Source organism: Megalopta genalis, chromosome 10 (assembly GCF_051020955.1).
Source record: "Megalopta genalis isolate 19385.01 chromosome 10, iyMegGena1_principal, whole genome shotgun sequence".
NCBI lineage: Eukaryota > Metazoa > Arthropoda > Insecta > Hymenoptera > Halictidae > Megalopta > Megalopta genalis.
Window position 1 is genome coordinate 10,261,160 of NC_135022.1, and position 11,436 is coordinate 10,272,595.

At 49.2% G+C, this 11,436-nt stretch overlaps 1 protein-coding gene across 1 annotated transcript; it reads right to left on the reverse strand.

The window, feature by feature from the left end:
- Positions 1 to 501: 501 nt before the first annotated feature.
- Positions 502 to 1,865, reverse strand: LOC117223313 (uncharacterized). Its single transcript, XM_033475526.2, has one exon. The coding sequence runs from the start codon at positions 1,845 to 1,847 to the stop codon at positions 507 to 509; it is 1,341 nt and encodes a 446-aa protein (XP_033331417.1). The 5' UTR covers positions 1,848 to 1,865; the 3' UTR covers positions 502 to 506.
- Positions 1,866 to 11,436: the final 9,571 nt, after the last annotated feature.

The window sequence follows — 11,436 nt, forward strand, 5'->3', positions numbered from 1 at the left end:
GTGCAAAAACTGGCGTGGACATCCAGTAACAAGGACTCTAGTGATAGTGGACTACGTATCGTTATCGACTACAGCTTCCTCCTGAAAATCTCTTTCGGCTCGCAGGCCGCTCTCTCTCTTTCTCTCTCTCTCTTTCTTCAAAGTTTCTCCGGTTCGACGTCCATCGTCGGATAAACCGTCCCGAGAACTCGAGACGAAACTCGTCCCGGACCCCGAGAGGTGAGAATTTCAACGGAGCTCGGAAGTTCCCGGGAGAGAACTCTGGCGTCGGCGCTAACTCGAGACTCGAAAAAAAGAACTCAACGAACAAACGAGAAGCCGACCGAGAGAGATACTCACGGCAGCCTTGTTCGAAGACCGCGCGACGCGACGGCTCCCGTCTCCGAACGGAAAAAGCTTTGCGAACCGAAGAAACACCTGGCCTGCTCCCCCGGCGAGGACTCTCAGTTCTCGAATGGGTAGCCACTGGCGAGGATCGTCGGGTCTTCCGTCGATGATTTCTTTCGTCACTTGCTGTGCACGGTGGTGGCCCGCCTCTTGACCTCTACCTGGTCGACGATCGCGTCGCTCTCCTTGTCCTGGTGCGCGGTCATGTGCCTGGTCAGGTGGTGTCTCTCCCTGAAGCTCTCGTCGCATACCGGGCACCTGAGCTTCTCCTCGCGGCGCCGTCTGGCCGCCTCCGCGGAGTTCTCGTTCTTGTGATGCGAGCGCATGTGGTAGACCAGGTCGGAGGTCATCCGGAACGAGAGGTTGCACTTGGCGCATACGTTCTGGGCCGGCAAGGTGAGCGCGGCGAACGACGGTGGCAGCAGGCCGGCGACCCCCGCGGCCGTCGCCAGGAATCTCGGCCTGGTCAGCGCGTCGGCCATCGGCGGGAAAACGGAGATCGGGTTGTACGAGAGGTTCGGGTAGACCGGCGGGATGTCCGGCCGGAAGCTGGGCATCTTCGGGCTGGGCACCTTGGGCGGCTGGGCGATCTGCGGGATCTTGAGGTTCTCGAGCAGGCCCGGCTGGGCGCCCTCCGGGCTGACCAGGAACGGATAGGCCATCTTGGCGGGGAACTGCGCGTACTTGTACCCGCTGACGGCGGTCAGGGGGACGACCGGCGGACTGACGCTGCTCTGGTAGCTGGCTCTGTCGTCCGGAGAGATCGAGGATCTCGGCGAAGTCTGTCCGTCGTCGTTGAAGCCGTTCCTCTGGGCGGCGAGGTTCACCTTGGTGAACGCGCTGCGAGACTCGCCGTGGCGCTCGCTGGGGCACGGTATCACCGTGTCGTAGACCTTGTTGCAGGTCAGCCCCGGCTCCATCGACTCCGGACAGTTGGCCAGGATGGCCTGGTGAGCCGCGAACGACGGCGGGCTGGGCGTCTTCTGGAGCCGGGAGCCGGAGACGTATCTGCGAGCGTCGTTGTCCGGAGAGAGGCCCGGGAGAGTCGGCGTCAAGGTCCTGGGCGAGATGTACGGAGGGCTCAGCGAGTTCTCCGTGCAGTGAATCGCTCTTCTCCTATCCGAACCGCCGGTGTCGCTCTCGTAGCTTTTGATGGTCAAGTTCTGGGGCAGTCGGTCCGCGTCCGCGACGCTCTCCGGCGGGATCTCCTCTCGCAGCCGGTCCCGCCTGGCCGAGACCATCCTCAGCTTCTCGCTCTGCCGTCGCGCCAAGTTCTCGTCGGGCGCGACCAGGAACGCGACGTCGAACGACCGTTTGCTGGCCCGTTGCAGAGGATACGAGGCGTCCGAGGTGACGTCGCCGATCGACGACGGGCTGGACGACGTGAGCGCCGTGGTTGCCGCCGTGGAGGTCGCGGGGGCGGCACGGTCGATGCCACCCGTGCGATCTTCCATTGTCATCGTGCTCGTTCCGGATGATCGACCTGCGACAATCACGGCCGACGGTCAATTTAGCCGGGCACCGGGATGATGGATAGCGGCCCGTACACCCGGACCAGGTGTCGCAGCTACGCTGTACAGCGGGATAATTGGGTCAATCGGATTCGATCGGCGAATCTCGGGGGCTGTCAACGGACAATCGAAACCTGACTTCGCGTCGCTATTCTCTCTCCATCTCTCTCTCTCTCTTTCTCTTTATATGTGTGCGCGCGCGCGTGTGTTCGACGGTCCGCGTCGTCGAGTCTCGGTTAAAAAACGGAGTCTTTCGAGAGGTTGAAGTTCGACTTACCAGATCGGTCCGCAAACGGGAGATTCTTCGGTCAGGCTGTCCTCGGCGGATTCAAGCAACCGGTTCGCACTCTTCCATATCGACGAGAAACAAACGTCTGCCTCGAAGCACGAGAGTCCATCCACTGAATCCGGCGGCACAACAAACACCGGGGGGATCGAGAGCGGCGGATAAGAGAGAGCGAGCGAGCGAGCGAGCGAGAGACGAACGATGAAGGGAGGAATAGAGAGAAAGAGCACAGCGAGGAAGCAAAGAGGAGAGGAAGGGAGATCGAGGGCGCAGCGTGCGTCGACGGCGGACCACGTTCAAATGAAGGAACTGGCCGCGCATCCCCTATATTTAGGGGTAGAATCTCGCGGAAGGGAAGCTCGGCGTGGCAGGTGGAGGCGCAACGAGAGGGTGGCACCGGCCAATGGCAGCCGTTCCAGGGTTAGACGGGGGTGGAGCGTACGAACGGGGTGAACATATTCGGTCGTCGGGACGCGTCTGCTAGTCCCATCCAGACCACGCCTACATATTTCAGGTTCGACACATGTGCCCGGGACCGTCGTAGTCGTCGTCGTCGTCGTCGTAGTAGCCGTCGCAGCCGTCGTGGTCGTCGTGATCGTCGTCGGCGTCGTAGTCGTGGACCGACGAGGACCGTGGCCGTGCTCGTAGCCGCCGACTCTTTCCTCCCCCGTTCTCGCCGCGTTGCGCATCGCGTTCCGCAGGATCCCGTTTTACCCCGTTATCACTTCGGGTGCATAGGGGGCCGAGGGTGCGCGACGAGGACGCGGCATGCCACGCCGTTGCCGCGCCACGTCCAGGCTGTAATTCAGCCTGACAAACGATCTTGAATATTTTTAACGCCCGCGCCAGCCTCGACTCCTTTTTTATGGCCCACCTCCTGGATATTGGACGTTCGGCAGACTCGTCGAATCCGCTGATGGACCTCCACCGTTCCCGATTATCCCGCGAACGATCATCGCTCGCCCCGTCTCCTCGAACATTCGTTCCAACGAGCTCTAAAAGGGAGACGGTTCTCTCCCACTCTCTCGCCCCCTTTCCTCCCTCTATCGCTCCGTCGTCTCTCCGTTCGACGATCGCTATAATACTACCCCTGAAACGGCGCGACGAGCCGGCGATCTACTCTAGCGAAGAGTACGGTCCGAGAACGATTCCTTTCTCGTTCTCTTCGGTCTAAGCGATGTATTATTTATTAACGCCGTCGCAGGTGTTCTCTTCGCTCAGTCCACTGGCGATTGATAATCGTCGAGATCGGTGGCCCACCACCTTGCGGACACATCGTCGCCGCGCCGGTGAGAAACGAGGCGCGTTAAATCGACCGCGTCGGACAGAAGGTGCCGGCACATCCGCCAGGGATCATCGTTCCTCGGATTATCTTCCCGACGAATTCCCAGCGATTTCTCCGCGATCTCTTCGAGGGACATACGGCACGGCCGAAGCGTTCTTGCCGCGAAGGAACGCGCGAAAACGGCGAGCGGGGTCTAAGCGGAATCGCAGGGCCCCGCCGCGCCGTAATGCCGGCGCTCCGGACGGTAAAAATAAGGCAGGGTGAATCAGATTTGAGTTGGATGGCGGGGCAATAATTCCCGATATCGCGGCAGAAGCGAGAGGAAAAAGGCTGGCCGGGCCGCGGGAGCCAATAGGCGATCAATCATAAGCTGGCGATCTATTTCGCCGGGCATGTGAGAGCCGTCGAGTTCTTGCTCCGACTCCGACTCCCGGCAGCCTCCGCGGGGAACGTCTCGAGGTTAAAGGACATTAACTTCTTGATTGAGTCGGCAAAAAGTTGTAATGACTTTTCGATTGGGCTCCGGCAGCGGAACACGACCGGGGAGATCCGGCGGCCAACTTTTTACACGCTCTCCAGATTAAAAAATCTTTTTCTTCGTTCTATACACTGCTTCCGACGCTGTACACGTCTCTGTATGAGCCGTTTATTTTGAAAGCGGTATAAGTCACTTTGTTTTTAAGTCGAGATATTTAAGGGTTTGCGTTTTAACGCGTTTCAAAATATGGATGCTAACTTTCGAGAAGATTTACTTGTATTCGTTGTCTCGGGATACTGATATTTTTCCCAAGTATAAATAATTTCGTATAAACATTAAAAAATCACCACTTTTCATTACGGTAAAGTGACTAAATAAATAGTTTAGAAAAATGACTGACATATATTAATTTTGTCCGACGTATTTTACCGAAGCGATGTTTCGAAAGGACAGTGATTTACTAAAATTGTTGAATAAATTACATATATAAATAAATATTCACGCAGTTCCCGTTTCTTGCAACGGATGCGCAAAACTTGCATTTTCCGTAAAGATCCGCAGTCCGATTTATTATTTTCCAACCAGCGCGACGGATTAAACCGAGTAGCCGTTACCCCCTCGAAGACGTCACCCTTTCCGTTCGGACGGCGGAGATGCGACAAATCGTGAAGAATTTACAGTCGGAACGCGGACCGTGCAGGACGATGATATCGTACGAACGCAGCCGAATCTAATCCTAATTCGTGCTCGTAAAGTCGCGGGACTGCTCCGGACAGCATTGGGTGACACGCGTCGCGCGCCAGGGCGCCGTTGAACGCTTCCGCGTCGCTCTGTGTCGTTTCTGTATCGTGCGCCGACCATCCCCGGCTTATCAACCATATTTATTGCCGATCGTGGCATCCTGTCCCAGCGAGCTCGCTCTGCCGACACACGCCGAGCCCTAATTCTACTTTATGCCGGAGTATCTACTCCGCGCGTCCAGTTATCCTTCGCGCAGACACAGACTCTCTACTCTCCACCTAACCACACGACAGTCCACCTAAATAACCAGCAGAACGAACTCTCGAGAAGTCGACAACAACTCTTAACCCTTTGCACTCCGCTGTCCCCTCTCGTGGGACATCGTAATTCTAGCATATCGCTCGGATGTCCCCTCTCGTGGGACATTCAAGTTTATTAGCGATTACGGGGAATTGAATTATTTCAGCGCAACTTTTTCAGGCATGCGTGTTTCCCTGAAGTTTTCTCTTGAAACGGCACAAGAAATCGAATCAAAATATAGTAAAATTACTAAGATATATGCAAGAAATGTCAGCGGGTTTTGACGAGAACGCGAGAGGCGTGCTCACGACGGTTCGAGCACTTCGAAGGCGCCACTTGAAAAGAGCGATAAGGCAAGTTTGTAGAAAAAAGATCGGTATGCGAACATAGCACGCACCGTACAGTGAGATTTATAATCATAAAATCTGGAGGAAAAGATTTTCAAAGCTGAACTCGGTCTGGTTCGAAGCGTCGAGCGGTGTAGATAGATCTAACGAGTGAGAAAATCGGAAAAGTGATTCTTCTCTTGGTAAATAAATCGTTTGGTAAAAGTTTTTTTGGTAAATATCATCTTGCGAGTTAGTAATAACGATTAGAAATTTTCAACCTATGTATTTATTCGTATTTTTTATTAGAACAATGGCAAAACGTTCGAACACGAATGAGTCTCGTGACACAAGTAGTAGCGGAGATGAGCTCCAGATAGACGTTTATACAGATATGTTAGAAAGACTAACTGTGTAGAAGGTTTTCTTCTACAGTTAGTCTATCGTTTCGATAGCAGTGATAGTGATATCGTCCACGCAACAAGGCGACGAGAGAAAGAGTTCGCATAGATAGCGATTACAACAAGAAAACAAGATTATAAAACAAACAATAACAAAATTATAAAAAATAAAATATTGATCTTTTTGCAAATTTCTCGATTTCAGCCAAATTCATATAGGTCCAATATCATTATAATATGTTAGTTAGTTCCAAAAGCATACTAAATAATACGAGGGTCTGTAAATGTCCGTTTCTGCCGAAAAGTGGCGCCGAGTAGCTGCTAGCCAACGTCCAGAACGGTTCGGAGTGCTAAGGGTTAAATATTGCGAAGGAGGAGCAGTTTCGTTAGCGGTCGCGCAAAGAGGATCCATGGGAATCGAAACATTTGTCCTGTTCAGCCGTTTAGGGCTCCGTGAGAAATCAGCAGCGTGCAAAGTAATGTCGCGAGAGATCGCTCAGGAAAAATTGCTTCCCTTTAATCTGCTAGCCGTGGAGAGAACGACCCGCGGAGGCTTCTTCGTTGTCTCCGCTGTTCTCTTCGTCGTCGACTCGGGGCAACACGAGCCGCGAGGGTCGATTCGCGAGAGCTCGAGTGGACGGCGGCTCGTGAGAATGTTCAAAGTTGCAGATCTCCGGCATTTGGGCCTGTTATTCTACAAGTTGGAAAGGGCGCAATTCGTCCGAGTTAAACGCGCGGAGGGTTGCGAGCGGACCGGCACGTGGCCGACACGCGCGAGCTGTTACCACTGACACTGGATCCTGCAGAGGGCTGTTAGCGCTGACAACCGAGCGTTCTGAGGCAAAAGGACACCTTGCAGAGAGCTCCGAGCGAACGCGACCCCTGCAGCTACAGTGAATTATGCGAACGTTTCCGCAAGATTGCTCGAATTAGCGCGCGATGTGTCCGATGAATTTCCGACCCTGCTCTCGTCGTAGAAGAAGCAATCGCCTATCGAAGGTTGCTGAAACTGTTGTCAAATATTTGCCTGAAAAGGTCGTTTCGATAGAAAGCTATACAATATCAAACCCTTTGCACTCGAAGCCATTTTAACTGTAAATCTAAAATCATTTTTCTGACTTGTAGTATAATACTTTCATTTCTTCGAGACAAAGCGCATTTTACGCGTACGAAATCGAGACTCGTGATTCATAAAACGGTTATACTTTCAATAATGTTTGAAATCTAAACTTTGATAATATAAAAATTATCTTGGAACGTGATATAACAATTTTAGCGGTTGCCAACCCAATACATTGATGGTGACGGTGACCGGACAATGGTCTAGATGTGGTCTAACCGGAGAACAGTGAAGCAGTTCTAGAGTTTTAGACTAGCGTTGACTAGTATTTTAGAGTGTCAATTGAATATTAACCTAGCTAATTAGTTAAGTTAAGTAAATATTAGGTCATCCCATAGATGGCAATACAGAAGAGCGCAACGAGACCGATTGGCCAACCTAGTAGACAAATGTTAGTAATAAAATAACAAAAAATGAAACAGCCATAATTATTATACATAACATTGATACACTTTTCAAAGAGCTTGTACCACTGATTCGAATATTTCTAACAGATTGAACGTGCTTCGAACTCGTGGTTCACTCGAACTCGCTCCGAATGATGCGGTCGGACCGTAAATTTCGAGCATCTTAGATAACAGCTTTCGGTCGGCCAGTGTTGCGAAAGTGGACGAAAGCGGGACCGTTTCTGCTGAGTCTGTGCGGTGATAAATATGCAGCCGATGCAGCGTTGATGAGAGACGGTCGTTTATCAATCAGCCATTAACGCAGCCCCAGCGTTCCCGTGCAGCTTTACCAGCTCCGTCGAAAACCTGCTCGCTCCTGCCTCCATATTTCACGGAATCATCGCGATTCTGTACCGCCGGGGCACCCCGCGCACTCGATTTTCCATTAAAATCCGACGTCCACATTGGTCGCATACAAGCCCGCCGCTAGAAGGAAATATTCCGCCGAAGCGACGGTGAAACGCCGCGGCCGCCGAACGGGGAGCGGAATGGCGCGGAGCGGTACGAAGCGGTGCGAGGCGGCCGACACTCGATAGAGATACGCTTTCCGACGGCAATGATGGAACTGCCGAACCTTGCTCGAACCCGTAACCCATAATCTGCGGGATTGCGTTTCGCCGGGGCGCGAGGTGGCCATGAATCGCTCCGGCTCGATCCAACGATCGCGCTCGATCTCCGTTAAATCTCGGTTAAATCTCTATCCGAGCCAATTAAAATTTCGACGCGGTTCGCGCGTCTCGGCTGTTGATCGAAACACTAAAGAGCCGAAACACTTTCGCAAAGAAAATATAATACTTGCTCGGAAAATCGATACTCGCGCAGAAATTCGACGTCGAGCGCTCGGTTTCGATGGTTCGACGATCGCAAGGATATATCGTTCGCAAGAATTTCCTGCACAAATTATTGGGCGGCGGATCGAGGAGAGGTTCAAGACAGAATTCACTGTTCACGTGTTCACTTTAGCCCTTAGCGGACCAGAAGGATTTCAAGTTTATTTCAAAATCGCCGCGCAGTGGGGTGTAAAAGCTCGAAATCATGGTCAAAATAAGAAATAGTGATTTATTTGAAAATTTGTATGTAAGGGTTTTGAATCTGAATTGCGAATCTATTATTGAATTACTGAAGTTATTAAACTATTATTAGATTATTAATTAATTATTATGATCATTATAAATTAAATAAATAATTATTAATTAATTATTAAACTATCCAAGTTTTCTTTAATAATAAGGAACACTTCTTTCTTAGTTGAACAGTATTGTCACGAGATCCTGAGAATAGAAAACCAAAAATCGAAACATTTTTTTCAATCTAACGAATTTCATTTTTTTTAAAAATAATTTTCGAGTGTTTTTTCTAACATCTCAAAACAATGTAAGCAATTTGGCACGATTTGTAGAAAGTTATTCTGTCTTAGACACTCTCGCGAGACAGTTTCCCGTACGTTGACTCGCAAAAATGGTTGTAACTGAAACAAGTGCAACGCGATGCAGCCAATTTTTTAAGTACAACTAGATGAAACCATAAACTATGGCTCCGGTAAGTTCGAGAGCAGGCCCTCGTAAGCCGCAAAAGTTTCGGCTATGACTTTACAGTAAATGCATTCCATTTGCTCTTATAATTTGAATCTACAATTCATCGATTTACCAATGTAAACAGTTAACAATTCGTGAAATGTTAGCGGTACAAAATGTTGTACTTATCAGCAGGAACAATATCCATTTTACACGATTGAAAAGAAACATTTCCGCAAAAAGATACACGCTTTAAACTATCCACTTCGCACTGTCGGTCACGCTCGCAAGTAATGACTGCCCAAAAATCTCGAAATTCGAAGTGCAATTGTCATTCAGGTATAAAAGTATGGGTCATTTTGTTTTTCCCACCATACGGACGCGTCGTTAAACCAACCAACCAATCTCTAAGTCAAAAACTCCCCGACGACAACTTCGATTTTTTGGATTTTGGCCATGATTTCAGGCTTTTATACCACTGTGCGCCGGGTCAAAGCTATTTTTCATACGAAGAGAAATTATGCGCCGAAGATTATGTATATCAAATATAGAAAAACATATTTATCTTAGAAAAATTCGTTCGTATATATTTCCATAAAAATGATCGCGTCTATTCTTTCAAAGTTACCTGCCAGGTTTTACCGGTTTCGTTGACTTATGCCGCGTATATGGCGACATTGGACCGTTTTAAGGGTTGATAATAACCCAAGATCACGATTTTATTTCGCTACGATTATTACACCGATTGCCCCGATTGCGAGTTAGATTGCGGTAAGTAAGACGGCCTCGTTGCTTGGACCGGTCAATAGATCGCTACTGCTCGATTTCATATGCACCGACACGTTCGAACGCGTTCTGGCAGGCTGCGAGCGAGATAGCGAGGAGAGGACGAAAGAATCGGCCGTTCCCGATGGAGCAGGACGGTGTTTAACCGACTCGCTGATAAATTGAATGTGTGATGAGTTCAGAGGATTCTTGAAATAACCAGGCGTGATGTATACATCCTCTCCGTGGGAGGAGGGAAGGCGGTGGCGCGGGAGGCACCGTCGACGAGTGCCAGAGATTTAGATTTTACGGGCGCTTGAGCAATTCCTTGACTTATAACCCAGACCATGCATACCAAGTGAGCCATCAAATGTTTCTGAGTGTCTTAATTCCCCGAGTCACCCCTCGAAAAACGGCGCGAGCGGTTGCGAGCGGGCGCGACCGGTCGCGCCCGGCTAGATCGCTATCGAGGAAACTTATTAATTACTCTTTCGCGCTGTTCGCGGTCCCGAAAAAAGAACAGTTGCTGCTCTCTTCCCTCCGAAACGAACAACTTGCCGAAGCGAAAAGAATCTTGTCCACTTCGTCACTTGCACTTCTGTGTCATCGAAATAAAATTTCCGTGTAACAATTCATTAACGACAATTTGCTTGTTTCGAGGAAAGTAATTGTTAGAACGCGGATGCAATTTTCGAGATTAATTTTATTACCTAATTTTGATGTGGATAGGGTAAGTCCAGGGGAGTCCGATTACTTTTTGAAAAAGGAATCGTATTTGGAGCATCCCTCGCGATACTTACGATTCCACCTCACACATTTAAGCCAGTCGTCACTTTTTGTGATTTCGAAATAGTCCTTTCTGCATCTCACGCATTCATTTTGGTTCCGTTCTTCTAATGACGTGTCCACTTTCTTGTAAAACTGGATTATCTCTGCTTGAGTCGATCGATCGTTCTAATTGTTTTCTACGTTTTTTTACTTTCTTCCCTCTTTCAATCGATGCGTTACCACGTTTCTTTACGGTTCCCTTGTTCTCCTTTGTCTTAATGTTCTCCGAATTATTTATAATGTTTGCAAGTTGTCTATCGCGTTTTCTGACCATGACAGTTGCACTTGTTTGTGTAAATTACGTTAAGCCGAACGTAATTCTTTGGAAATTAAGCTATTTTCAACTTGAAAAGAATGCAAATTCGCTTTGAAGAAAACCGGATAGGAGATGAATAAAAATTCCGTTGAAGGACAGAACAATTAATGTGGTCAGACTCTCCCGGATCGACCGCATTTTTAATATGAAGTAGAAATAAATACATGCGTACTATTGAGATTATACACTAATTTTATGCATAATATATCCCTTAAAATTAAAATACTGTAAACAAACTTAGCTATCTGTCAATTACTGCTAAGAATATATAGGGTGTTCGGAAAATCGTGGTACAACCGGCAAGGGGGTGATTCCGCATGCAAGTCGAGAACGAGGAATAACATTTTTTTTATTTAAGGCTCCGTTTTCGAGAAAACTGAGTTGAAAGATACATCAAATTCGCGTGACTTGTAATATGACAAGAAGTAACGCGCCAGTTGATTCCTATTCGATGGTATTACTTTTTCAACCAATTTTTCCCCCAAAACGGAGCCTTAAATAAAAAAAAAAAAGGTAATTCCTCTTTCTCTCGAAAACTGTACGTCGTAGCAGGTCAACACCTTTCTCCGTTCAATTCGAAAATATCGGTCGGTCGACGGAAATGATATTCCGACGTCTGCGCAGCTTGTTCTCAGACAGAACGAACGAACAAAGAGAGAGCCTATAGAGCGAGAACAGGCTCGAGCTGCAGCGGAATTCGGAATTGACTTTGCTCCTGTGCGCGCCGGCCGG